Source organism: Strongylocentrotus purpuratus, unplaced genomic scaffold (assembly GCF_000002235.5).
Source record: "Strongylocentrotus purpuratus isolate Spur 01 unplaced genomic scaffold, Spur_5.0 spur5_scaffold_19, whole genome shotgun sequence".
NCBI classification, from domain to species: Eukaryota; Metazoa; Echinodermata; class Echinoidea; order Camarodonta; family Strongylocentrotidae; genus Strongylocentrotus; species Strongylocentrotus purpuratus.
The window spans coordinates 14,587,511-14,615,245 of record NW_022145604.1 but is presented as its reverse complement, the minus strand read 5'-3'; the positions used below and the strand labels follow the sequence as shown (position 1 = coordinate 14,615,245).

At 36.8% G+C, this 27,735-nt stretch overlaps 1 protein-coding gene across 2 annotated transcripts; it reads right to left on the bottom strand.

Moving 5' to 3' along the window:
• Positions 1 to 27,735, bottom strand: LOC115917980 (integral membrane protein GPR155-like). 2 transcript variants are annotated; one of them, XM_030990377.1, is made up of 16 exons: positions 27,388 to 27,735; positions 21,570 to 21,893; positions 19,326 to 19,491; positions 18,249 to 18,408; positions 17,537 to 17,773; positions 15,811 to 15,979; positions 13,549 to 13,704; positions 13,011 to 13,094; positions 12,287 to 12,495; positions 11,759 to 11,849; positions 10,987 to 11,179; positions 9,895 to 10,220; positions 9,143 to 9,303; positions 7,253 to 7,285; positions 2,212 to 2,352; positions 1 to 970 (listed from the first exon to the last, which is right to left on the bottom strand). In XM_030990377.1, the coding sequence occupies exons 2-16, from the start codon at positions 21,837 to 21,839 to the stop codon at positions 670 to 672; spliced, it is 2,697 nt and encodes an 898-aa protein (XP_030846237.1). In that variant the 5' UTR covers positions 21,840 to 21,893; positions 27,388 to 27,735; the 3' UTR covers positions 1 to 669. The 2 variants fall into 2 exon arrangements, with proteins under 2 accessions (XP_030846237.1, XP_030846238.1); XM_030990378.1 differs by lacking the exon at positions 7,253 to 7,285 and having other exon boundaries at positions 27,388 to 27,734.

The window sequence follows — 27,735 nt, the reverse complement described above, 5'->3', positions numbered from 1 at the left end:
TATTTCTAGAAAAATTGCGATATTAATTCTACTGTAACTGTGGAACGGAAAGCTCATGCATGTATATTAAAAGGGGTGCATTATTTTGCTGCAGTCAGTTGTGGGGGAAGCCCTCGTTCGGTTGTGCTCAAGAGCAGCTAAAGCAGAATGCATGCTCCAGAAACATTAGAGTCGATGGTGGAAGCGTATTCGTTCAGGTTAAATGCTGTTCGGCTTTGATTCTTCAAATGAAATTCTTGGATTCTATTTCCATCCCGTTATCTCCTCTCAAATCCTCAAACCATAATGGATGAAGTACGTAAACTATAAAAATGTTAACACTTCATATCTTGTCATGACATCAGATTCTTGTGGACCTTTCAAGAGCTCATTGTTCTTGCTATTCTCTTCTCCTTCTCTCCATCCTTCATCTTACTGAAATAAATATGCAAACAATAACAACAGTCTGTGATGTTGGTATCTCAGGTGGAACGCATCCGTTGTCATGACAATACAATCCTTGTTGAATCTTCCATAATATCATTGTTATTGCAATTGCCATTGTCCTCCATAAACCTTCCTCTTCATACATCCTCTCCTCCCTCATTCTTTCACGTTCCTCTATGGATATGCATGTCAATCATGAAACCTGTGTTTGGTATTAGCATCTCATATGGAACGCATCCGTTATCATGACATTACAGCCCTCGGAGAAGAAGAATCTTCCATGAGATCACTAGTATTGTCATTGCCATTCTCTTCCCCTCCTCCGCTTCCTCCTCCCCCTTCCTCTTCATCCTCCACAAATCGAAAGAAGAGCCCGTTGTCATGGAAATGATGTTCTTGGTGGGTGTGTTCCAGAATTCGTCCAATCAGAAGGCGTGTTGCATAGTTGGTAGCCTCGCTGCGGCCCACCGCAAGACCCACTTCCAGTAGCCAATCCACAAGGTCCAAGCCGCGGAAGACTTTCTTGTAGGTTCGCAAGTGATATCTGAGGGGAAAGATGTTTACAATGTTTACAATGGTTTTTAATAATCGCTAAACTCCTGATGTAATTTAAACAACCCATTTTTCTGAAACTCACATTTGAACTCTTTGGTTTTCTGTTCATATATTTTATATTTCATTTTTAATTTATGCCAATCTATGTTAAGTGTAGTTGATATGTATATTTTATAATTTTGCATGTTTCTATATGTGAACTATATCACAATTCAGCCACCAACAGCTGCAAATATTTTTTAATAAACCTTGAATTGAATTGAATTGAAAAGAAACAAACACAAAATGATAATATGATATCAGTATGTAAACCAAATTTAGGGTTCCCAACGAAATGTCCTCATTTCTCTGATGAAAATCCTAAGTTCTAGGATGATTATTTGAACTTATTTCCAGTCTAAATGTCTTCAAAATATCTTTTCCTCATGGACACAAAACAAAAGATAAAACACTGATTCTTTCTTCTTTGGACAAATAAAATTCCATGAATATTCTCCGACTGGAAAAAGAGTTTTCTTTGATTTCCAGATATACTTGACAATTCAAAGCACCAATATTTGTTTAAATTCACTGCCTTATTTCCACAAATTATCAATTTTTTCATTTTTCTGACAAGCTAGTGATTGGCAAATAGATCAATAAGCTACAACTAAATAATCCCTTAAAAAACTGAGGAAGAATATCTGAACTCAAGACAGGGAATTTGTACATTTGGATGTTAAAAAAGATCTTTGAAAGAAATTTGATTGCATGTTACGTTTGAAAAATGTTGTTCAAGGCTATAGTTTAATTACGAAAAAGAAAGAAGAAATGCATCTAAAAATAATGATAATAATACAAATAGGCATTGATATAGCGCTGTCTATACTCTATCTAGACAATGCTATTCCGAGGCGCACAAGAAAAATAGAAATAATGAGAGAGTTTGGATGGGTGTCATAGTGCCAAGTACAGGTATTGTTAAAAGAAATAAGATTTCAGCTTGGATTTAAAGGTCTCTAAGGAAGTTATGATTCTCAAATTAAATGGTAAATTATTCCAAAGAGAAGGTGCTGGCAGCTGAAAAGGCCCTTTCACCACAGGCTACCCATGTCTTGGGGATCTTAAGAAGCTGGTGTGATGATCTTAGACTACGAGCTAGTGTATGAGGCATAACAAGTTTTTGTAAATAGTTTGGTGCCAATCCATTTACAGTCTTCCATGTGAGGAGAAGGAATGGTGAAGACTTACTTTCGATCTGTGACGATGACGTCCCTGCACCGAGCAAGATGATGGGTCTTGAACTGTTCACACGTCTGCATGACCTCTGGACTGAGGGAGTCACGGCGGGGCAGGTGAACCTTCTCAGTCCCATAGATACATCTCCTTACCCTACTCATACAGAGTCCAGGATGTGAGGAGAGAGAGAGAGAGAGAGAGAGAGAGAGAGAGAGAGGGAGAGAGAGAGAGGGAGGGAGAGAGAGTGGGGGGGGGGGGGGAAGTAGAGATATTAGAGAGAGGGGATATGAGAGGGAGGGAGAGAGAGAGAAACAGAAAGAGAGGGGGAGAGCGGATATGAGAGAGAAAGAGAGAGAGAGGTAAAGGTGGTGGGAGGGAGAGAGGGAGAGGGAGAGAGAGAGATGGAGAGAGAGAGAGGGAGAAGAGAGAGGGAGGAGAGAGAGAGAGAGAGAGAGAAGGAAAAAGAGAGGAGGAATGTGTGAAAGAAAGGATGGGGGAGAAAGAAGAAGATATTGAGAAGTAGAGGTGGTGAGAGAGAGAGAGTTGGGGAAGGAGAAAGGGGGAAGCAAAGAAAAATGACAGAGATAAAAAGGAAAAGAGACGAAGGTAAACAGAAGATTGAAGAGAGCGTAAGAAAAAAACAAGAGACAGAGAATGAGAGAGAGAGATAAAGAGAGAAGTCATAAGTGGATATCTTGGCATTAATATTGTCCTGCTATCAACAGCACATCATTTATTCATTTCAAAGAAACTCCATGCATTCATGGAACTGCATTGAGATGCATGCAGTTGAATCATTCTCTTTGCTGGCATTATTTAATGATTGAATTGATATACATGTATAACAGCATGAGAAGTTTTTTCATGGAATGAAGCATACAGATTCATATTGTGGCTGCATTTATTTATGAAATTTGTATGAAAGGCATTTTTGTTTATAAATTGACTACTATGCGCTCATGATTATGAACTTTTAGGGCACACTCACTTGAAAAGGCAAGATAACTACCATATTTAAAAAGACAATTTTTATCTTTAATCAAACCTGCATATAAACACTATTCTAAGGAGCCGAAGAAGAGGCATTTGTACATGAAGACATGTTTGAGTAATTAATCATGGAAAATGAAATCAGTAATACTACCATACCTGTATGAAACCTTTTTTACATGTCATATAACAAGAGTAAAACACTGTTTTGATTCTGACAAATGTGTTCAAGGCAAGCACACTCTCAATACATATTTCTTTTTGATAAACTTATTTTTTAATCAAAATGTCTTAGAACTCTACACAAAAAAGGCTGAAAAAAAAACAGAATGGTACACCACCAATGAGTAAAGTACTGGTTGGCAGAACTGCCAAGAAGTATTCCAGAATGAACTTGCAAGCCTGGATCTTACCTCGTAAGCCAACACCAAAACCCAAGCCGAATGGTCATAAAAGAAATTTGAATACAGGTATCCCTATAAAGTTATGAATCTCTAGACTTCCATAAACCATGATGAAATAAAGACAGCATTTTGTAAGGTGTCGGTAAAAAAAAAAAAAAAAAAAAAAAAAAAGAGGAAAATATCTCCCTAAAAATATAAAGAAACAGAGAATAGACTAATGATTACCAAAGTTTTGAATGTATTCCAATTATCTACTCATACCAGACACCCATCACTCAATTAAATGTAAACATCCATATTACGATGTAAATATCACTGCCACCACTATTGTACAATACATGCTTCAGTGAAAAGTGCTTCACCAAATACTAATGGACTACTCTACCTCAAATATGGACCAAACACTAAACCTAGACCCTAACTAAAACCAAAACACTTGCTATGCCCTAACTCTATTATCGTTGACAAGGTATCGTTGCATAAAACTTACCATTGATGTTAACTTTGCCATCAATGGCAACTACCATGGTAACAGGGCTCAACAGCCAATCAAAATCAAGGTTTCCATGGTAGTTACCATTGATGACAAATTTACCATCAATGGAAGGTTTTGTGCATTTCACAAAAATTGACATCAGTGGCAAATGTGAAGTTTTTGTTATAAGCTAGTGAAATCCTTGCTTCTGATTGGTTATCAGCAGATTTGCCACTGATTTTTGTCATTTGTCATTGAAAAAAGGCTTCGTGAAACGGGTCCCAGGAGCAAAAAGATATATTCCCAATTATAAAAATCCACATTTTCTTAAATACATGTATACAGAGCAAGAATTCATATTTTACTAGTAACTGATGATACTGATCCCTTACTTACTCCCTTGAACACACTAAAACAACCAATTATAACTTCTGACTCCTGTCAGCAACTGCATATCACTTTGTCAAGGTGCCAATTTTAAACAACAACAATAAAAAGAACACCAATAAGAACGACAGGAGCAATAGTCACAGAAGCAAAAGTCGGGTCACTAAAATATCCTATGGCACTCACAACTTCAGTAAGTAACCCTAACTGACAAAAGGTCCATAAGATCACATTCAATTTTTACCAAAACATGTGGCCTAGCACCAGTCTTATGGATCTTTGTTCTCGAAGGCCTTTGGTTGACTAGGATGTTGTCCCAATGTCCCCTAATCCTTTAATTGCCAAAAGTATAGAATGTCCCATGAAACACATTCTCACCGGCAAGTCCTTTACAATGCATATTACTGCTCTGTCTGGTTTATAATCAGTTTGGTTTATAGACACATGTACAGAGTAATAATAATAATAATAATAATAGTGTAAACTTATAGAGCGCACACACCGTCCAGGGACGCTCATGGCACTAGCTCAGCAACAGTTCTCTTTACTACAAGTAAAGTAAATAATTTTGCAGAATGAAGATGAAAGTGAAATTGATGGGCACAAGGAAATTGTTGGTCAAATTCATTAATTATTTTGTGGGATAACTTGATACAGATTTAGATACAGGTATGTATCTGTGCGAGGCAGGGTGGGGGGGGGGGGGTAATTCTGCGTACAATGCCAATTCACGGTTAAGCAAGATCAGGCCTACTTTAAATGGAACTGGCTCACTATGGTTATATGAATTTAGCTTGCTTAAGTTCCTGATGAGAATAATACAATGAATGGCTTTTGAAAGAGGTAGCTATATGTATTGCCTCTATGTTTTTCATCTACTTATATATACGAGATGATGTATTTTGTGAAAAGGGTAAGTGCTAATTTGAAATATGTGCATTTTATGCAGAAAATTGGCTGAATAATTTGTATCAACTAACAAGAGACCTGAAGCATTTTGTAGCAAATGCAAAAGATACATCTGAAAGATACTAATTTTATACAGTACATGGCTTGAATCCTATTTACCTACTAGCACAGGAGACAATGTATCTTGTAGCAAAAGAAAATAATACTTATGGTGACTTAATAAATGCAGTAAATACCTGAATCATTTTCAAATACTGATTATTTTGCAGCAAAGACACATGTACATCTGAATGACAGAGACTTCTAAGCAGTATATATTTGTTTTTGCCACTGAATTTTTAAATTCACTTGTAATATTTCAACTTTCCATATTTTCAATGATTTTGCTTTGGGAGAGTGGTAAATTGTTCATTGCATCTGTTGCAAATTTTAAAATATAACATTAAAAAACTAATCAAATTTGTATTTTATGTTTCACTTAATTACGTGGAAAGTAAGAGTGCTGCTTGTGAATTAATACAGACATACATGTACATCAATCTCTAAAATATTTGGTAATTACTACCACTAGTATTAGCCACAAAAATTGCAAGCAGGAGCAAAAAAAAAAAAAAAAAAATAACAATGAGATTTAAAAAAAATTGATATAAAAACAAAACACAAAATAAATGCTAAAAATTAAAATACCCTTCAAACTATAAAACAAAACAAAGCAACATAACATGTGCAACACACATTTCCTTCTGGAGGGAAGCAATATGGGAGACCACTATAGACAGGTGGCCTTCACATGTACAGTTAACGACTAAATTATTCATACCCCTTGTAAATTTCATGTTTTTTGTAACTTAAAATGTAAGGTGGACTGGTTGAATTAGGGTCTTTGTTGAATATTTCTAGGTGTGAGCATTATTACGTCACTTTCTCAAGAAAAAAGTAATTCGGGACAAATTATTTTTTCCCATACTGTATTTGCCGGCGTATAGGCCGCAGTATTTTTGGAAGAGAAAATATCAAAAAGTCGGGGTGCGGCCTATGCGCCGAAAGAGTAAAAAAAGTTTTTTTTTAATTTATTTATTAATTTTTTTTTTAGTTTCGATTTATGGCGCTATGCCTGGCAATGTCTCCCAGCTCAGTAATCAGTGTGTTGACTCACCACTCGGAAACTACAACAACACTAAAATTTGACTGTCATCTTGGTTTGAAAGTAATCTTTCTAATAGATCTCAATATGTAGTTTATAATAATAGTTCCTCAAATTTTTTTCTATAACAAATGGTGTACCACAAGGTACACCACTGGTACCATAGGTACTTTATTGTTTTTAATTCACATTAATGATCTTACACATTCTTCTAAAAACGACATTGTTACTATTATTTGTGACAAGTTTACAAGCACAAATCAGCGCCTTTAACTGCACCTCGATGTTAAACGAAGGTCCTTCCACGCGTGGGTTTTCGGCAGCAAAACAACAACAACAACAATTTTTTTTTTTTTTTTTTTTTTGTCAAAATCGGGGGTGCGGCCTATGCGGGGGTGCGGCCTTTACGCCGGCAAATACGGTACTTAAAAAATTACACAACTTGATAAGGGCATGAATAATTTAGTTGTTAACTGCAGGTGGCCGCTAAGACAGATTTGACTGTCTGATTGTGATGAGCGTCAGAATGACATTAACTCAGAGAGCATTAACATCATTACATGTATGTCTCTCAGGGGTGTAATGAGATAAGGAGCTTGTATGTGATTTTTCCATATAAATGTATAAATACTCCGCCAACAAAGGTCATATCAAAATAAATATCATATTAAAGCAAAGCAAAGCCAGGCATGACATAAAATAAAATAAAAAACATCGCACACAGCTTTGCTTTCTTCCAAATACCTTTTCTTGAAAGGCTTACTGCATCTCGTCATCCTGGTAATCAATTATTTGTTTAAAGATGCAAATAAAAGTAGAAAAGTTGTGCAAAAACACACAAAAATGTGTTAGAAATTTACCATTTAGTGACAGATACAAACTGATAGAAAATGTAAAGTTAGACGTAAACAGGACAGGAAAAAAGATTAAGAAAGCATTGTGTATCAAAGTCATATGATAAATTAATAATTGCTTATGCCCTCAAAGTGACCATATGGTAGAAATACTCCTTAGATAGTGGAGATGGTGCACATTGTGCTTGAATGAATCCGATGACTGAGGTAATAATGTCTGTAAAGCGCTTAGAGACATAATTAAGCACTATATAAATCCAGATTATTATTACTAAGAGAAACCAAAAGGATCAAACTTTGACCTTCCCTGGGATTTATGTTAACCCTTTAGCAACAATCTTTCAAACATTTTACGGTTTGGATCAATAATTTTTTTTTCAGAGTCCTAAAAATAAGCCAGATGCATGAGTAGGAATGGGATAATATATGCACATATTCATTCAATGTTTGTTCACGACTGTATAGCGTTTAATACCAGGAATTTTGAAAAGGAAAATATGATTTAAAATCCTTAAATTGGCAACAGATTGAGAGATTATAAATCATTGTATTTCGATAAAAACTGACAAATTCTTCAACTTTTCGACAACATTCTCGCCCATGTATATTATTTTCAAAGACATTACATTTCGTTTTATTGTTGCCAATTTGAAGAACAATCTGTGCTCAATTTAGCTCTAAAATTGAATCCTGTTTTGAAAGGATTAATTAACATTAACAAGACAAAGGTGGCAAACTATATACACAGTGTATATATGGGTCACCAAAGGGAAATAGTATACATACAGAGAGATTTTTTTTGCAAATATGTATTAAAGTGTATCGATCTTGACCCGAAGTTTGCTGTATTTCTGCCATGTTTAGGACACATTCGTACTTCTGCAAGCAAAATTTTTTTTTTTCTGCTTGTAAAAAAAATAGAAACCCCCAAAGCTGGGGAATACATCAAAATCAGCCAATCACCACTAAAATGTAGATTGCACTGCCCGTTAGATATACATTTTGCATTACAAATTTGGATTGGCTTTGTCTTTGTAACTGCAAGGAAAAAGAGCTTTATCTAATAACTTTTGGAATGGATTGGGTAAACAGTGAAGTAGCCACTACAAACAATTGTTAATACAGGGATGGCAATTACATTGAATGTGTTGGAGCAGCAACCCCCCCCCCCCCCCCTGCTCTTCTTATTTTTAATTAACATCCAGTGTGCTTTTAATATTCTTTGTTAGAAAAAGCACATAAAAAAAAGTTCAAAAGTGATTTAGTGATTGGGCATGAAAAACAAATTAAAAAGCACATACAAATTTGGTTTGTTAGAAAAAGCCAATGGAGAGTTTGCTAGTCACTGTAAAATTTAAAAATTTAAGTAAGTCAGTGAGACAGATAGATTACAAATGGAAGACAAACGGAAAGAATGCGTTCAAAAGGGAGAGAAAGGTAGTTGGGGAAAGGGAATGATTATTACATTTAAAGCCCCTCTGTACCAGTTTGGCCAGGGGGATTAGACCTCCCTGCAAGGTCACTGACAGGTGGTTATCTCATCAATTCAGCTCTCAATTAACATAAGAAAAAGGGGATCATGGGGGACCAACAGGCACCGATTAGGCATTGTTTGCTATATAGAGGGCGTAAGTAGCTCTAAGTAGTACAGTGGGGCTTTAAGTAAGTCAGTGAGAGGGATTGAAGACAAATGGAGGACGAACAAGAAGGAAAGAATGTGAAAAGGGAGAGAAAAGTAGTTGGGGAAAGGGAACGGTTATTTTTATTAGAGTTTACTTACAATCTGACGACGGGCATGATGACATTCTCGGTGTCGAAGCCAAAGATGGCCAGCACCATGAACCCCTGTCCATAGTTCAGGATGCAGTCAAGGAAAGACAATTCCAAGAAGATCCCTGACTGGCTAGAACCAATCAACTTCCAGAAGCACAGTGACACAGCCTGCATTGAGAGAGAGAGAGAGGGAGAGAGGGAGAGAGGGAGGGAGGGAGGGAGGGAGGGAGGGAGGGAGGCAGGGAGGCAGGGAGGAAGGGAGGGAGGGAGAGAGAGAGAGAGAGAGAGAGGGAGAGATAGAAAGAGGAAGGGACAGACAGATGGAGAGACAGAGAGAGAGAGAGAGAGAGAAAGACAGAGAGAAAGAGAGAGAAAGAGAGAGAAAGAGAAAGAAAGAGAGAGAAAGAGAGAGAGAGAGAGAGAGAGAGAGACAAAAAGGAGAACAAAAACAGCTATTATTGTAATGTATTAGGATTTTTATTTGTTATCATCATAAATCTACATCAAACATACAGCTGAAGAGCTCACAATGATCAATTTACAAAATAAAGGATTTGCATGAAAATCTAGAATTTTAGGAAGGAAGATTCTTAGAAGATCACTGTTTGACTGCAAAACTAGAAACATGAAAACACAACCTAAAGAGTATTAAAAATAACATTGTTATTACAAGGAACAGCATACCAAAAGGAAGCAATTGTGTAAGATAAGTGGCTGAATTGTGACCAAATTCATCACGATAACATGGAGTGAACTTACCACAAGCATGGATAGTACGAGGAAGTAGAGGAGAAGGATGTGGCGACCGAGCTGGTGTCTCTCCGCCTCGTTCAGCATCACCGCATCCTCCTCCTCCTGCCTGCTCATGTCCCTCATGCTCCTCCTCAGGAGCAGGCGACGGCACTCGCTGCTCTGGACGCGGGAACAGCCAAAGTTGCGGCCGCACATCTGACGGCTGATGGCGGCATTCAGGCTCGGGAGGTCCTCGATGTCGCCGAGGGTACATGATGAGGAGGAGGAGGAGGAGGAGGATGATGATGGGGAATCGTTGCCCGGGGGTGTGGGAGAGTCATCTGAGGTAGCGCCTGAAAGAACAAATGAGATTAGAAAAGACAGATGTCAAGGATAGGGATTCCTTTTCAAATTGGCAATATTGAAATGAAAAGAAATATAACCCATCCATGGAGAGAATAATGAGAGAAAAAATATTGCATAGGGTGTAGGCAAGTTATCAGAAGTGTTGCGTGAAAAGACCAGGTAATCAAGGATTTTCTATCTCCCGATCAAATTGGCAACATTTTAATGAAAAAGGCCCATGAAAAGATTCAAATCCAAGGAGTCCATAGACAAGGCATTTAACATAAGGTTGCGTCTCTCCAACCAGAGGTTAAATTGGTACCTGGCAAGATTAATTTTCTTGAAATGCACAATGCGCTAATAATGGCTGCCAGAGCTTAAGCTACATTACAGCCAAACCTACTTTTTAAATAGTGACCACCTGTCTATAAAAAACACTTTTATTGTCATCCTTGAGCTGTCTTTATATACAGGCTTCATTGCACATTTTTTGGGTAAGGTAATGATATCCAAATCCTTTTGAGACGCAGAGGGGCATTATCAAATAATCATTATTATTAACAAAGATTTAAAGCCTGTCTCTACTAGTTTGGCCAGGGGGATTAGACCTCCCTGCAAGGTCACTGACAGGTCGTTATCTCATCAAATCAGCTCTCAATTTACATAAGAAAAAGGGGATCATGGGGTACCAACAGGCATTGTTCACTACGTAGGGGGCGCAAGTAGCTGTAAGTAGTGCAGTGGGGCTTTAACAAAAAACAAACAGTTTTATACCTTCTTTGTCAACATTTTGCTTCGACTTGCTGAGACTGACTGTGGTTCTGCTCTCATTCTCATCCTCCTCGGAGTCGTTGCCGAGGATGGGCTGGTAACCCTGACGACGGAACCGGTCGCATCGATGTAATCCGATCAGGGATACCAGAGACACCACCAGGTTGAGCATGAGGATGATGATGCTGGCAACGAGCTGGAGAGGTAGAGAGGGAGAGAGAGAGATAGAGAGTGAAATAGAGAGTGATAAAGAGAGAGAAAGAAAGAGAGAGAGAGTGAGAGAAAGAGAGAGATAGAGAGAAAGAGAGAGAGAGAGATAGACAGACAGAGAGAGATAGAGAGATAGAGAGATAGAGAGAGAGACAGACAGACAGAGAAAGAGATAGAGAGAGAGAGAGAATTAATTGAAAGCAAAAGTCAGAAGGGGGGGGGGATATTGAAACAGAGAGAGAGAGATAGATTATGATTTGACAATGCAACTGACATAAATATGCAAGAAACTTAAGATACAAATGTTCATACAACAGGAGCAATATTTGAAAGATTATTGAAAGGGAAGTTGAGGAATAGGATGATGATATTAATATTTCATATAATAGCCCCGTCTTCTATCCTAAACACCCAAGATACGTTTCATTTATGTACCATTTGTAATTCATTAGACAAATAAGGATCCCACAAACGTAATCTTGTAGCCATTACAACAACAAAAAATTGAACACCATGTGGTTAAAATACAGTTTAACAATGATTTTTTTGGTATAAGAGATCTTACCTGTGGCTTTTCGATCTCATATAAGACATCCACCTCAGCATCATCTAATGGTATAACAGTAACAAGGACACCCACAGTCATCACAGGAATCCTGAAAATAAAAGAAAATATGAAAAATTAAAAAAATATTAAGTCAACGTTATCACCCTTATCACATATTCTCATTTACAAGTTTCAGTCAATATGATATTGTCTAAGGAGAAGAAGTTTGAAACTTCTTGTTCTTCCTAAGCTCAACACTAGGTATATTTGATCTAGAATGGTTAAATAAAGTAAACTGATCTGAAATGAAACAAAAAATGAACATCAATATCATTACCATTTCTTTAACTCACCCCCATCCGTAGAAATAGAACCAGAAGTGGTGCTTGATGACGAAGCAGGTGCTAAATCATACAAGGCCTAAGGGCTCTGTTTATGTAGTTCCCAATTTCATTTTCTAAATTTGTTTATGAAGTATTTTGTATCTTTTGTATCAATGTAATTTTCAACCAAGAATGAAATAAATGAGAATTGAATTGAACTCACCCCCATCCATAGAAATAGAACCAGAAGCGGTGCTTGATGACGAAGCAGGTGCTACGGTAGCGAAGCAGGAAGAGGGAGAGCGCCACCATGGCCGTCCAGCAGCGAGCGCCAAACACACCGGTCAGCATGATGATGAAGTGAACCAGCTTACCCCAGTAGGTGTTGAAGATCACCGTGTGGCAGAGGATCACACCAAATGCTGCTAGCGCCTGGTATTAACGAATGAAAGAATACTGAAATAAAACCAAATGTTGGTGGGGGGGGGGGGCTATGAGTGGCTTTCCTCCACCCCTTAACTCCACTTACAGGGAGAAAAAAAGCTTTGTCACTGTTAAAAATGTTATATTCCATATTCCAGGGGAAAAAAAAATCTGCATTCCTCTCCCCCATTTGGCCTTAGGATGTCTCTGCAAGTCTTTTCTTGGTCCTATATCCCCCAACAAAATTTTATGGAGATTTTCCCTTTTTTAAGGATGGATTCCTGAAATCATGATAATGAAAAAAACCAAGGCTGGCAAACATATTTGCTATTCCCTCTGTATGGCAATGCTGGTTATAGGTTAAGTTTAGGGGTAGATATAGTGCGGTGTCCGAAGTGAAAGTTGGGTGTTTGACCAGTTTTAGAGCTATTTTGAGAGCAGGAACATACACATAAAACCGCACGAAAATGTGAAATATAAGCATAAAGTGATAACATTTGGAAAATATGCTCTACATTTCTTACCTGTGCTACAATGAGATTGGCTGTGAATTGATGAGGGAAATGAGATGTTTTTCTTCTCAGGAGGAATATGATGAAAACCCAGATCTTAACAAAAAAGAGAGGGTGAACGATATTAGTCAAGAAGATTTTGGAAAAATGGTAGTATGAAATCAAGATTTAGAAACAAACACAAAATAATTAGACTTTGAATAATACTCTAATATTAAATATTAAAAGAACTGATTTGATGATATTACATCCTCTTAAAACTGTTTTTGTGAGAGAAAAGTAATCAGAACTTGCAATAACGTATACAAAGATGCATTGAAGACTGAATTCTTAATAATGCTCTACATAATTGCATGTGGAGCAATTCTGGTCCTCAGTAGACATTTGCATGTGTTTAACTATTTGTTTAAGTGACAAAACTGACAATTTTTTTTGTAATAGTTCTTCAAAGTGAAATAAACAAAAAGAAGAAGAAAACACTGAGTTACTGACAGCATTTACGTTTACACAATTAATTATTCAAATATAAATAATACAAGGAGAAACTTACTGCAGATGCTAGACCAAGACAGCTCACGTCAAAGGCACCTTCGGAAAGGGCGTTGTGGTATTGTCCTTCCGTTGCCATGGGGATCATCACCATGGTAGCGGTAATAAACATGAAAGGGGCGGAGACAAAAGTGCAATACACCATGGTAGGGGCAATCTGTAATTCAATTAATAAAAGATATAATAGGAATAGTCTTGTGATTTTAATCATAATCTAAAGGCAACAATTGAAGTCATGAGACTCACCAATGATGATGAAATGCAATTAAACACCAAATACTTTCGTCTTTAAAGTCACTCCTGGACAAAATCCTGGATTTAGCTCATGCTGCAATCATAATTATAAACCTTTAGGTCAGTCAGGAATCCCATGACTTTTAAAAGCCAATCACCTGTCTGATTACCAAGATATTTATGATTGGAAATCAAAATTTCATTTTTCGTTTTCCTAACGCTTTTTATAACACTACAGTCTATAGGGGAAAATGAGTATGGTAAAACTGGTCACTCAAAGATTTTTACTTTTTTGAGGCACTTCATGATCATTTTGAAGTGCAATTTTGTTAGGGCTTCAATATTGCATCATTTCACAGACACTGATAACACGTAGGGTCATGCATCTCAGATTTAACATTGTTAAACCATCCCTTTAATCAAAACTTCAGTTCCGCTTGGGAAGAACATATGTCAATACATGTAGGTCAGTGACAGCAGGATACAGGGTGCAGTACATGTATGTCTAAATAAATGGCTTCACATGTAAGGATTTAGGTTGGCAGTGAGCATTCAAGATTTATTTTTAGATCGACTATTATACAAACGGATACAAACGGTGAGAAGTGATGGGTAAGTCCAGGATGTTTGGACATTTTGTATCCCCTATATCAACACAGGATTGTGAAACAATAAACATAACCAGCATTAAAGTATAATTTCCTTTTGCAGTTCTGGGTCTGCATGTATTCATTCATACAGCAGATAAAATTAAAACAGCATTTTTAAAGAGAAGATTGATCAGAGTTCTGGGCTGAGGTGAAAGATAATTTGTGAGTATTTTCATTGTAAATATGCAAGTGTGAAAGAACATCAGAGAAAAAATGTTCCCTGAAAAGCATGGCTCTTCAAATGCCTTCAGATTCTAAATATGACAAGTAACAGCTTAAAAATGAGGCCTGATTTTTATGCCACATGTTTGTGTAGTCCCATATATATCTTTCTGTGTACAGTGCTTGTTACTTTTACAAAGACTGGGCCAAATTTCTTATCATTTTGATGATTCCAGAACCTTGCAGTACACACCAATACATATAATTATGCTGCATGATCAACCTTTTCTGATCGATTCCACACCGTTTCTTTCACAATGCAATCTCGTGATCAGAACTCGGCTTTATCTTTAAGAACACACACGAAAAAAAGATAATACTGTTTCACTTCAAAAGAGGACATACATACAATTCAAGTCCAACTCGGGTTCCAGAAGCAGAGGCTTTAGAGGTATCAACTTTCATAATACAATCATCAAATCATTAATTAATATAGTCATTCAAAGGTCAAAATACTTTTAAACAATCATGATTAAATCTCTACAATGAACATATTCTATACCATATCCAGGGACTGTTGATAGTGAGTTGCGTAGCTAAAGACATCAGGTGCCCTGATAAGGCCTAAAATAAAAACTTGTTGCATTGCCCTTTGCGACCGACCCAAAAATCTGAAAATCTACGGTCGGCATTTTAAAAAAGGTTTTTTTTCAACCGTTTTTTAGAATTTGTTGTATTAATGAATAAAAAAATATGTATTTTGTTTGACTTTGATATAAATGCATAAAAAATCAAATTATTCCAAACAATCTTCACATTGCTGGCAAGTTTTACAGGGAGTTAAAAACCAACTTCGTCAGCAGGAAAGCACAGGGTGTTGTCTCAACACAACATTGCAAACCATGGATTAAAGCAATACAAACTGAGAAATATCAGCCAAAAGATGGCGGGAAAAAACAAAAAAACATTTGAAACTGAAAAATATTGGCCCAAAGAGGGCGATAAATTTTTTTTAAAAAAAATAAGATCTTTTCCGACCGACCGACCCATGTTTTGGCACCTAAAGGGCAATGCAACAAGTTTTTATTTTAGGCCTAATAGAACCGTATCTTTCAACCTACGGTCTCCGGTTTCATCTCAATCAATTATGTAAAAAAGAAACTACAGCAAAGTCCTTTGTCACAATGATAAACAAATGCAATAAACACGTTCTTTACCATATCTATGGACTGTTGATAGTGAGTTGCGTAGAGAAATACAGTAGGTGCCGTGGGAAGGGAGCCGTAAAGGAATCCAAACGATGCGTAGGAGTCTGTCAGAGTCTGGTTGCTTCCACCGGGGTTGAGGGCATACACCAGTTGATTGGTTAAAAGGGGGAGTACCAATCTGTAGCAATAATGAGCAAAAAAGAAAAAAAATCAGACAATTAATAATAATAATAAAAGTCGCATTTGTATTGCGCTTAAAGATAAAGTTGGGTTCTGGTCATGCGGTTTGTGAAAGAAACGGTGTGGGGCAATTCCACGGTAACGGAAGGACACTCAGACAAGATTTTTGAACTTCAGGTTCATATTAAAAGAACTGTTTTATTAGTATAAGATGTGAAACAGTACAGATATAATACCTATATAAGTGCCTTTAATTCTCCCCAAAAAAATTGTCATTATAGTTAAGTAGTTTAAGAATGTGCATATTAATTATTTCGGTAACGGAAGGACATAAAAATGGACATGGTTTTTCCAGTTAATTAGTGTTTATCCAAACTTTGTGAAGTTGATGAAGCTTTCCACTTGACTGAAACACATTTTGTTCCCCATAGTTTAATACATACTAATAAAACATTTCTTTTAGTATGAACCTGAAGTTCAAAAATCTTGTCTGAGTGTCCTTCCGTTACCGTGGAATTGCCCTGTGGAATTGAAAGGGTCAGAAAAGGTTAATCATGCAGCATATATGTACTGCAAGGTCCTGGAGTCATCAAAATGATAAGAAAATTGGCAAAGTCCTGGTAAAGTAACAAGCACTGTACACAGAAAGATGTTTATGGGACTACACAAACATGTGGCATAAAAACTGGGCCTCATTTTTAAGCTGTTACTTGTCATATTTAGAATATAAGGCGATTTGAAGAGCCATGCTTCTCAGGGGACATTTTTACTCTGATGTTCTTCCACAATTGCATGATAAGAATGAAAATGCTCAGAAATTATTGTTCACCTCTCCCAGAACTCAACCTTCCCTTTAATACTACGTTTCTAAGCGCTTTACATTGTAATTATTATTACCCTGGTTATTGAATTCAATTGCTAATCTGCACATGATAGTTCTCATGCTACGCTCCCTGGGGATTATTCCAGCCAGGTGCCATTTTACAAGCGCACACATGCCTATCCAACCACATTAACGTTCACATCCTACTGGGCACCCATTTAAAACCTGGGTGGAGAGTAGCAAATGTAGATTAATGTCTTGCCAAAGGACAGTAGTGCCGCGGTGGGACTCGAACTGAAAACCATGTGATCCACAGTCTGGTGACATATCCCCTAGACCACGACACTAGACCACAACATCTCTAAAAACATGAAACATGAACCCCGGGTCCACACATTTCAGGACCCTCTCTCATAAAAACATGTTATCAATAACAAATGCTAAATTTCTATGGCAATTTCGCTCTCAGCCAATGAAATGCCAGGATTTCAGAAGTTTTTAACAGCTATAGTAAATATAATGGGTCAAGAACTGGAAAGTTCAATAGAAATAGAGTTTTGGAACCAATGAACTATAAGTAAGGCCGCCATAAACAGTCTACTGTGGAACAATGTACTTGTGGTGGGGTCAATTATGGCACAACATGAAATATTCACAACTTGTACGTTTCTTCTCTTAAATTAAATATCATGATCCTTATGATTAGGAATAAGAAAGAAGTCCATGTCTTACAGTTTGGAAGCAATCAGCAGTGCGGGCGTGACTAGAGCCAGGCCACTCTGTTGCTTGACCTTTCCCACCATGCTGACCCCCAAGAGGAAGAGAGCCGTTGCCCCGAAGGAGTTCGCCAGCGAGGTCAGGATGTCGTCCAGGATCGTCGGTAACCTCTGGGAGAGGGCAAAGTTGAAGATGATCCCTATGAAGACCGTTGTGAAGATGGGGTTGGTGACGAGACCTTTGAAGACTGACCTGTTAGGGGGTCAAAGGTCACATAAAGACATTTGATTTAGGAGGAAATGGTGACCTGTTTAATAGAATGAGAGAACTATCATAATCCCAGAGAGAAAGAGAGGGTAAAGTTGAAGATGATCCCTATGAAGACCGTTGTGAAGATGGGGTTGGTGACGAGACCTTTGAAGACCGACCTGTAAGGGGGTCAAAGGTCACAGAAAGATGGGTGATTTAGGAGGAAATTTTTACGTTTAATGTCAAAAGTTATGTGATCATTATTGATTTATTCACCGACGGTAAATTTTTTATGATACACAGGTGGAAGTATTTTTTTCAAGAAAAGGTATTCATGAAGCATCTCTATGACTTTGGCAGTGATTATCCTAAATATCCAAAACAGAGAGACTTGTCCATGTTTAAAAGATATGTGGTTAGTTAGGGGTAATTTGAACCATGTGCTAACTGCAAACTGGTCTATTAAATTGGTACTCACCACACCACCAATGCTTTACTCCTACGTTCGTTTGCTCGGGACATCTTCTGAACTTCCAATGACAGGAATCCCCATGGGTTCAGGAACAACAGATTGATGGGTGCAAAGATGTAGATGTATTGCATCATCTCGGGATTACTGGTGCTATAAAGGGCTTGCACTGTTTACAAAAACAAAGATAATTAAAATATTACTGAAGGCAGAGTTGTAACTGTACCACTCAAAAAAACATTTTCTTAACTTTTGACAAAAAAGAGGGGAAACTACCCATGAGTTCAGAGTGGCCTAGATCCAAAGGCTAGATAAGCTCGCCAGGATGAAACATCCCCCAGCAGTGAACCAGCAAAACACAGACGCACAGAGTTTTCAAGCTAGGAATTATTACGACTCGACTACCTCGAAACGACTAAAGAACTAGACTAGGCGTAAATAGTTAAATTTGACGGAACGCCATTAATACAACCAACAACAACAACATGTGTTCAGAAACACTACACTGTGGACGGATTGGTGCAAAGATAATAGATGTAATGTATGATCTATAGGTTGCTAGTGCTATACAGGGAGCGCAATGTGTCAAAAACAACAACATACACTGTAGATACACATTAATTCAACGTTATTGAAGGCAATTTCATCAACAACAACAAAAAAAAGTATCAGGAAGTATGAAATTCCTAATTATTTTCTGAATACATAATGAATTTCTGATGGTACATATACCAGGACATGCAAAAAGTAAAAGTTTTATATTCACTATTTTAACCACATCTCTACATTACATATGCAGCTGTATCATTAACATCCATACTTGAGAACACAAACTTTGCAACTAATTATGATTTGGGCTGTGTCATATTCACTAGCTAAAAAGTGTAACTTTTTAAATTGATTTTCACAATATAAACAGTGTATATGGGATCAAATGAATGCATACACCCTACACTAGACAACCTAAGAAAATTTAATTTGAATAATTTTACATTAAACTCTTGTCTGATGTACATGTATCATGTACATGCAGGCAATGACTTTGAACTGAGCTCAGTAATCTTTTTTTTTAACCATTCAACTTACCAATAGGGTATCCCAGAGCAAAGTCATTACTCTGGGTAGCAAACATGCTGTACAGACCCGCTTTGCCTAAGGGCTTACTCCCACCTAGCACCAGGGTTCCGATGTAGACCGCAGTGAACACAATCGCTTTGGCAATCAGCACACTGGAAAAAAATAGCCAGTTCACCTAAATGTACATGAGAAGAAAAAAAATTAGAGGACTTACAAAATGCAATATGTACATGTACATGTACAGTTACATGTAACAACTAAATTATTCACACCCCTCGTAAATTTGATTTTTAGGTGGTCTGTTGTCAACAGACCACCTATTGATTTCGTCAGAATTTTCTTTCTTTATTTCTTAATTTATTATTTCTTTATTTTTATTTCTCCACTTTTTTGTGCAAGCGATTTGAAAGGGAGAAATATTGTTATCAATATTGTTATTAATATCTATCATGAAATTGGCCACTACAGCTTATGTGCATGTATCCTTCCATGACTTAATACGTTGATACCTTTACAAAATATCAAAAAATTCACCTCTTCTGTTAATAGCATAATTGTAAAGCGCATTTGAAAATGTATAGGGACAATGCGCTGTATACTGTACATACATGTACATAATCATTATCAATGTGGTGGCTATAATTCTGAAGGGTCTACAGTATTCAACATTAGACCTACTGTGCCCAAAAAACTAAAAAACAAACAAATATTATGCCTTATCAAGTTATCATTGAAAAAAATGTTATACCGACGTGCAGCTTTTAAAAAAAAGATAAAAGCACACATTTCTAAATTATGTTTATACCAGATTCAAACACCATCTGGAGTATTGTACTATTGTTTATCTTTGTATTTTACAAAACATATCTTGATTGTGACTTTGGCACAACATCATGTTGTGGCTTTCTCACACATATACAGTAAGTCTGGAATGTTCACTGTTCAAATACATAAATATTCATGCTAAAACTGTTATCATCATGCCAGTACGTGGGACCAAGTTGGCACATTTTCAATGTCATGCACATGTATCAGCAATGTACTGTATGCAGGTTTCCTGCCCACCCGTAATGTTAGAAAGGGACTCCTCATAGTTGATTTGTGTACATTAGGTGCGTCTTCATCATCTCGATGGGAAATAATCCCGAAGTAACAAATCGTGTCTTCACTATCTCGAGATTCGACCTCGAAACTTGAAAATCGACCTTGAGAAATTAGCTCGAGATATTTTGCTCAGCGTTAGCGTGTATTGCGAATCTTCGGTCTAGTAAAGACGCACGGGACAAATAGCTGGATATTTTGCCAAATAGTAGGATATTTTGCAAACTATCCCAAGATATCTTGGGATATTATCCCGACCAACTATCCAGCTAATTTGCTACTTCGTTCTCATGAAGACGCAATTAGCTGGATAGTTTGCGATCGGGATAGTTCAAATAGCTGGATATTTGGCAATCTCGAGATAGTGAAGACGGGCCTAATGTGGTTTCCTTTAGATGAAACTTGATATGTACGGTAAGTACAGGATTATCTGACCTCAAACATACGGTACATGTACACTGCACACGGTACATATTATAAATGCAACCCTGGAACCTTCTTTCATAAGAATACCATACATATGTAAATACCATATGGCTAATACATTGTATTATCAAATGATGGTAAGATATATTGTTAAAACATATAAATATTTTTCAAGAGGATTAACTATATGTCTATAAAAGTCTATCAACAAAATAAATACAGGTAAAAGTACTTACAGTACTAGTAGTTTAGGGATTAGAAACAAATTCTGCATAATTTAATTCAATTTTTAAATTGATACAAGAAATGGTTTAGTCAAAATTGATGTTTGATGTGCAAAATGAGATACAAACTACACTGTTTGGCTGCACTATAATACTGTGATGTCATTCAAAGCAAATGGCAGCCCCAATGATCAGATATTTTGCTAAATATACATAAAAAGCTAAAAAAATAAAAATATGGTGATTCCGTACAATGTGTCCCAAATAACCCATCTATTTCATCAGAAAATGAATATTTCTCAAACTGCCTATTGACTAAGGGTTCTTTATCAATAACTACATCTATTGAGTGATAACATCAAGAGATTTTGTCATTGTTTGATAAAATAATTGGATAAAAGACACACAGTATGTTAAACTATTCACATTTCACAATGCATGGAATAAACCTATTAATTATTAGCCAGAAATTGGTCTAAATCTTCATCTGCCATTTTCTCACCTCACTGAAATCGAGCTCCACCATCGACTTGAACAGCATGGCAGGCAGAGCGAAGTACGAGACATAGTGACCGAGACCCTTGGCCTGAGAGGGACAAACGATCCGCGTCCGTCCCGCGATGTATCCAAATAAAATGATCGTGAAGCATTGCACGAGCGCCGGAATCAGGTTCTGGAAGGCGAGGACTGTTCCGTTGGGCGTCGCTGGAGTCCCCGTACTGGTATTGGCATCGTCTTGGTACACGAAAGTGGTTGTTGGTATTTCAGCCATGTTTTATTAAGGTCGTGAAGATAAAAGGTACTTGGTGTTCATCAGTGCTTGTGACTGCAATTTTGAACAAAATGAGAAATGCTTTCTTTACTACAGCTGTATATTATAATCATCTGTGTACAGACAAACAAATAATTGAAGCAATAACCATAATATCAGTCAACTTAGAGAATGTGCTTGCAAATGTACTTGTAAACCACAAGAAATCAGTAGGTTATTACCCCCACCCCCCCCCCCCCCAAAAAAAAAAAACATAACATATTTATACTACCGGAAGTACCGGTACTCAATACATTACATTTTTATTGTAGCAATGTATATTTTCCTATGAAGTCTGAAGTCTGAAGTAGTCAATAATAATCTAAATTCTGTAAAAGCTGCATGTTTGAGATACAGTACATGTATTTTGCCAATTAATTTGAAACCTTGAATCTTATTCCAAGTAATTAAAAAAATAACAGAATTAGAAGCGAAGGCAGGAAAGTGTTATTGATCAATTATGTAGATAAGAGCAAGAGAAGCTCAAGAACCTGGCTTTCAACCAGAACTAAAAATAGGAAAGCAGAAATGGGTTACTGTAGTTTACATTTGAAAACTTTCCATAATTTATCTCCACAGATATACTGGATGTAAAAAACAGTAAAATGATGATACTTATCATAGTACTACTACTACTGCAGCTGCTAACAACAACAGCAACAACAATAACAATGACAAAAAGAAGAGAGGAGGAAGAAGAAGAAGAAGCAAAAGAAGAAGAGGAAGAAGAAAAAGGAGAAGAAGAAGAAGAAGAAGAAGAAGAAGAAGAAGAAGAAGAAGAAGAAGAAGAAGAAGAAGAAGAAGAAGAAAAAGTAGAAGAAGAAGAAAAAGTAGAAGAAGAAGTAGAAGAAGAAGAGGAAGAACATTAACAGCAGCAATAACAACAACAAAGAATTTAAGACTGTAATCACATATTTTCTCCAGAGCTGAACTCCTTCACAGTTGATTATTATTATTATTTTTTTTTTAAACAACGATGAAATCTGTTCAAGGTACATGTAAACGCCTGATACAAAGCTTAAAGTTACCATGCATGTACAACCTATCCCATTTGAATTAAATGCAATCCAATTCAATGTCATATTTGTTCAACATACAAGAATATCAATCCACATTTGTATTTATTATTGGCAATGTAAATTGTACATAATAATAAAACATTTTCAAATCAATCAAATCAAATATAGAGGGAGAAGTGACAGGAAATAAATAATGTCAGTGCCATATGGTAATTATGAAGTTTCTTTACCTGTATATATGCATGTACCTGCCTAAATCATATATGTCTCATAAGGAACGGTGGTATAGACTGCCGGTAGGTTACATTATCATTTATTGTTGTCTGATAAAAACCTAATGAAAATCAATTCTCTAGACCAGGAACTGAGTTTGTGGTAGTCACATTATACACACACATGAACACATAAGACCTCAAACACAAAGGGAAAGTCTGTACTGATATCAAGTTGGTTTCAATAAAAACAGAAAAATAGAGATACAGACCAACAGAATTTTGGGAAAGGAAGTTTTTTACAGTTTTAATTTACCAAACACTTAACTGGCAACTCTCTAATGTATCTCCCATTTGCTCTGTAATAAAAGTTATCATTTTTCTACAGAAAACATTTAATCGTAGATGCCCCCTAGATATATTCTCTGCACATCTATGTTCCTACCCCTGTATAAAAAGTAAAAAAGTCCTTCATCAGGAACTAAGTAAATTTTGTATTTTGTTTGTATGCAGCAAATGGGAGAAGAACACACACAAAAGTATTAAAGAGAGTTGCCAATTATGAAATACAACTTCAACTATATCTTCCTTTTTTTTTCTAAAATCACATTTTGCTCAAACTACTTTTACTGATCTGTTTCTCTCTCTAAAAAAAGTTGCTTTTATGAAACCCAACAAATAACTATCGGGGTGTTTTCTGTATATATTCAAATGTATACACAGTGTACATGCATGCAGAAAAAACAATTAAATATATTTTTAAAAACAATTCAATTTATAAGCACATATACATGTATGACCTGAACGTATTACGTACATGTAGGTCTACCTGCCTTGGAAGATCTCTCAACAAAATCTCTTGTGTGATGGTACAAAAACTGTACATGTAGGAGTTTATGAGACAAAAAAGATTATATCCTACATGAACATCCTTGCTACAAACAGTGCAATCATGAGAGAAACAACATAATTCTGTCTTGATTCGGCATTTGTGACAGAGTGAAATTATTTCCAAAACAATCCAGGATCAGACTTCTTCCCTAGACCAAAAAACAGACATTTAAAAACAGGTCTTTAAAAACAGGTCTTTCCAGACTTATGCAACAAAACTGCTCTAGCTAACTAGTGACTGTGTAACATCTCTTTCATACATAACAGTGTATATATCAGCAAATCTAGTCTAGCTTCAAGGACAACTCCACTGAAGTTCATTCCGTAAAACTCTTATCTGAAAAAATGTTAAACCAAGTTTGGATTTATGGTAGAGTATAGACTATCCATTACCTCACTTTCCTCTTTATACAAATAAAAGCATCAAATGGGTAGTCTTGAAGCCCACACTCATTGAACATGCTTTTGCTCAGATACGGAAAACTTATCCAGCCTGAATACTAAGCTAGCTCAACCCCATTCATGCATGCAATCTATTGTTAACCATTATCTGAACGGGGCAAAAGTTATGTAATCAGTTCCTCCTCGCAAGTTTGACCACGCAAAGTACATGTAGAGGTGACGCTCCATAACTGGCCCTTATGTAGCCACTTCAATGAAAATAGATAAGCGGGTGCGTACTTTGATTCAGATTACAACAATAGCTTAAAGTGTATATGAATTACAAAGTTACGCAAGTATAAATCAGTGCCTGTCACAAGATTACAAATTTCATAATCTCCAATTCAATGAATTAAAAGAAAAGAAATAAACTTGCTTGTGCTATAAAATGCTATAACACTTGAAAGTGTCAATAATGAACTACCCGTACATGTATGATCCCGTTTTGACCCAACAGAACACATTTGGTTTAATGGATCACAATTTTGTACAAGACACCTCAAATTACTGACTGCGTACTAGATCAAGGTCATCCCAGGTCAATATTTCTTACAATCGTCCAGGCACTTTTTTGTATATATTTGCTTTATTAGTGGATTGTTGATTGCATTGCAAAATACAATCTAAGTTTTCTAGACTTACATACTGTACATGTATCAAAGACTTTGCAACTTGCTAGCAAAAACACCTGATAAATAGTTAATAACCCATTTAGTGAAACTTTTGCATTATCTTTTGATCTGGAAAGCTAAGTAATAGTCTGATTTTCAGACCCTTTTTCCAAATGGTCGTACGTACGTTTTGTGCTGCACAAAAATTCAAATCATTCACTCAGATTAATTTTCGACATTACAAGTAATGGGTTATTGACGTACATGTACATGTAGACAAATGCTCATGTACCTGTTACAGTTCATTTTATGTACCGGTATGTTATTAGTATTACCAAAGAAAAAAAGATGTCAGTCAGTCACTCAATAGTGAGGTCTAGACAGTGAGGTCTAGAAGGTTAACAGGTTTCCTTGCACAATTTGACTAGGACACTGCTAATGTTCAAATTTCACAGATGGGACATAAATGACATAGTCATAATTCTTGCAATAAAAGTGCAAAGTTCTACAGAATTTGATGTTGGCTGCAAAAGGGACATAGTGTCCTAAAAGTTGAGTGCTGGTCATGCGATTGCATTGTGAAAGAAATGATGTTGAATCGATCAGAGAAGGTTGATCATCTAGCGTATAAGTACTACAAGGTTTTGGAATCATCAAAATGATAAGAAATCAGGGAGGTGTTTCACAAAGACTAAGATCGACTTTAAGTTGGACTTAACTATGGCAGGCCGCTCAGAATGCCACTGGTTGCTCTCACAAATGGTCTCTCAATTATGATCTTCATATAATATTTTTCCTTCAATAAATAATTATCAAAAAGGTAAATTCTGTAGATTTGTGACCACGATTTGTACGTCCCTTAAAAGACAAATGCCAGTAAATTGCCATAGTTAAGTCCAACTTAAAGTCGATCTCAGTCTTTTTGAAACACTCCCCTGGCCCAGTCTTGGTAAAGTTACACGCACTGCACACAGAAAGATGTATATGGGACTACACGACCATGTGGCATAAAAATCCATCCCGATTTTCATGTTACATGATGTTACATGCCATATTTAGAATATGAAGGCATTTGAAGAGCCATGCTTTTCAGGGAACATGTTTTATCTGATGTTTTTCCACACAAGTTTGCAATAACAATGTTGATAATGGTCGCAAATTATTTTTCACCTCTTCCAATAACTCACCCTTCTCTTTAAGGGAAATTTATTTTTAAAAATCATGTTTTAGTGTCCCCACCTGCTTCCTTTTTTTGAGGCTACCTGCTTTTTAAAAAAAAGAATTTTAATGAAAAAACATACTGCTTAAATTATCTTTTTCAGAGAATTAAACAAATAAAAAATAAAAAGCTGGCGATCATCTTGATTAATGGCCCCGCCTGGTCCCGTCTTGGAAAATGTGCCGAGCAGCTATTTTGAAGAAAAAAAAGGGGCCTCCTCCACCATTTTTTACAAAAACGCGGCAGGACGCTAAACATGTTTTTTTTGTTGCCCAACTACATATGTACATGTATGTGTGGTATGCTAGTGACAAAATAATGAGAAATAAAGAAAATGAATCAGAATAGAATGCCATGATGGTAATACTATAAAACAAACAAACAAAAGTACAAATAATGCAAAATTCAGCTGACAAAAGAAGATAGAATGAATTCAGAAAAAAAATTCAGGGACGGATCCGGGGAGGGGGGGGGGGCACGTGCCCCCCCCCCTGGCCAAAAAACAATAAGTGCACACTCCCCCCCCCCCCTCCCCCACTGAGCGAATTTGCGGCTGGCGCGATTTTCAGATTTTCGAGAGCAAAAAAAATTAGTACAAAATCCTGATTATACCAGCTTCCAGAAATAGATTATTGTAGCCTACCTTGTAGATCTACTTCGTTGCAGATCTAGATCTAGTTTAGTATCTTGTTTCATTAATTTCTTGTTGTTTATCCAATTACATTCACTTTCCTCTAGGCCTAGGCCTAGACCCTACATGAATTCTATTTCTCTGATCTCAGATTCTCTGGTCTGCACTTTTGAACTTCTTCTTCTTCTTCTTCTTCTTCTTCAAGATAATCTGCCTCCTTCAATACTGAAGATTCTTGCAGATGCCGTATACTCGGCCTAGTTGGGGTATGCAGGACTTGCAGGTGGACCATTAGACCTACACCGGGGTTTCTTATCAAATAGTGCAATGGGTTCTTTACGTGACTCTCCTTCAATTTTATGACTAACAAACTTCAATATTTTGCATTAAAAATCGGATGGTTGCCACTACTCCTATTTTATAAACCAACGACGACAACAACAACAACAGAACATAGGGTAGGAATGAAATCTTCTTGAACATACCTTACATGCCTAATCAGATTAGTTGACTGGTCAGGGACAATCATGACAATGGTAGAGGAGATCTACCAACAGGCAACGTAGCACTGACTGGACTGAGCGCCCAACCTTGGGGGAGCGGGAGCCCTTCCGTGCCTGTGCAAATGCAAGACTCAAGCCAGATGGAGATTTCAAGACTTCCAACTTCAATTCCGCCTTGTTGGAACGTCTGTTTCTAGATGGAACAGTTGAAGAACGTACACTATTAATATTTCTGGGTGATGTTGAACATTGTTTAAGGAGAATATGAACGTATCGGCTAATTAATCATTGTTACCTAAAACGCTGCGATGTACCGCAGACATGCAAATC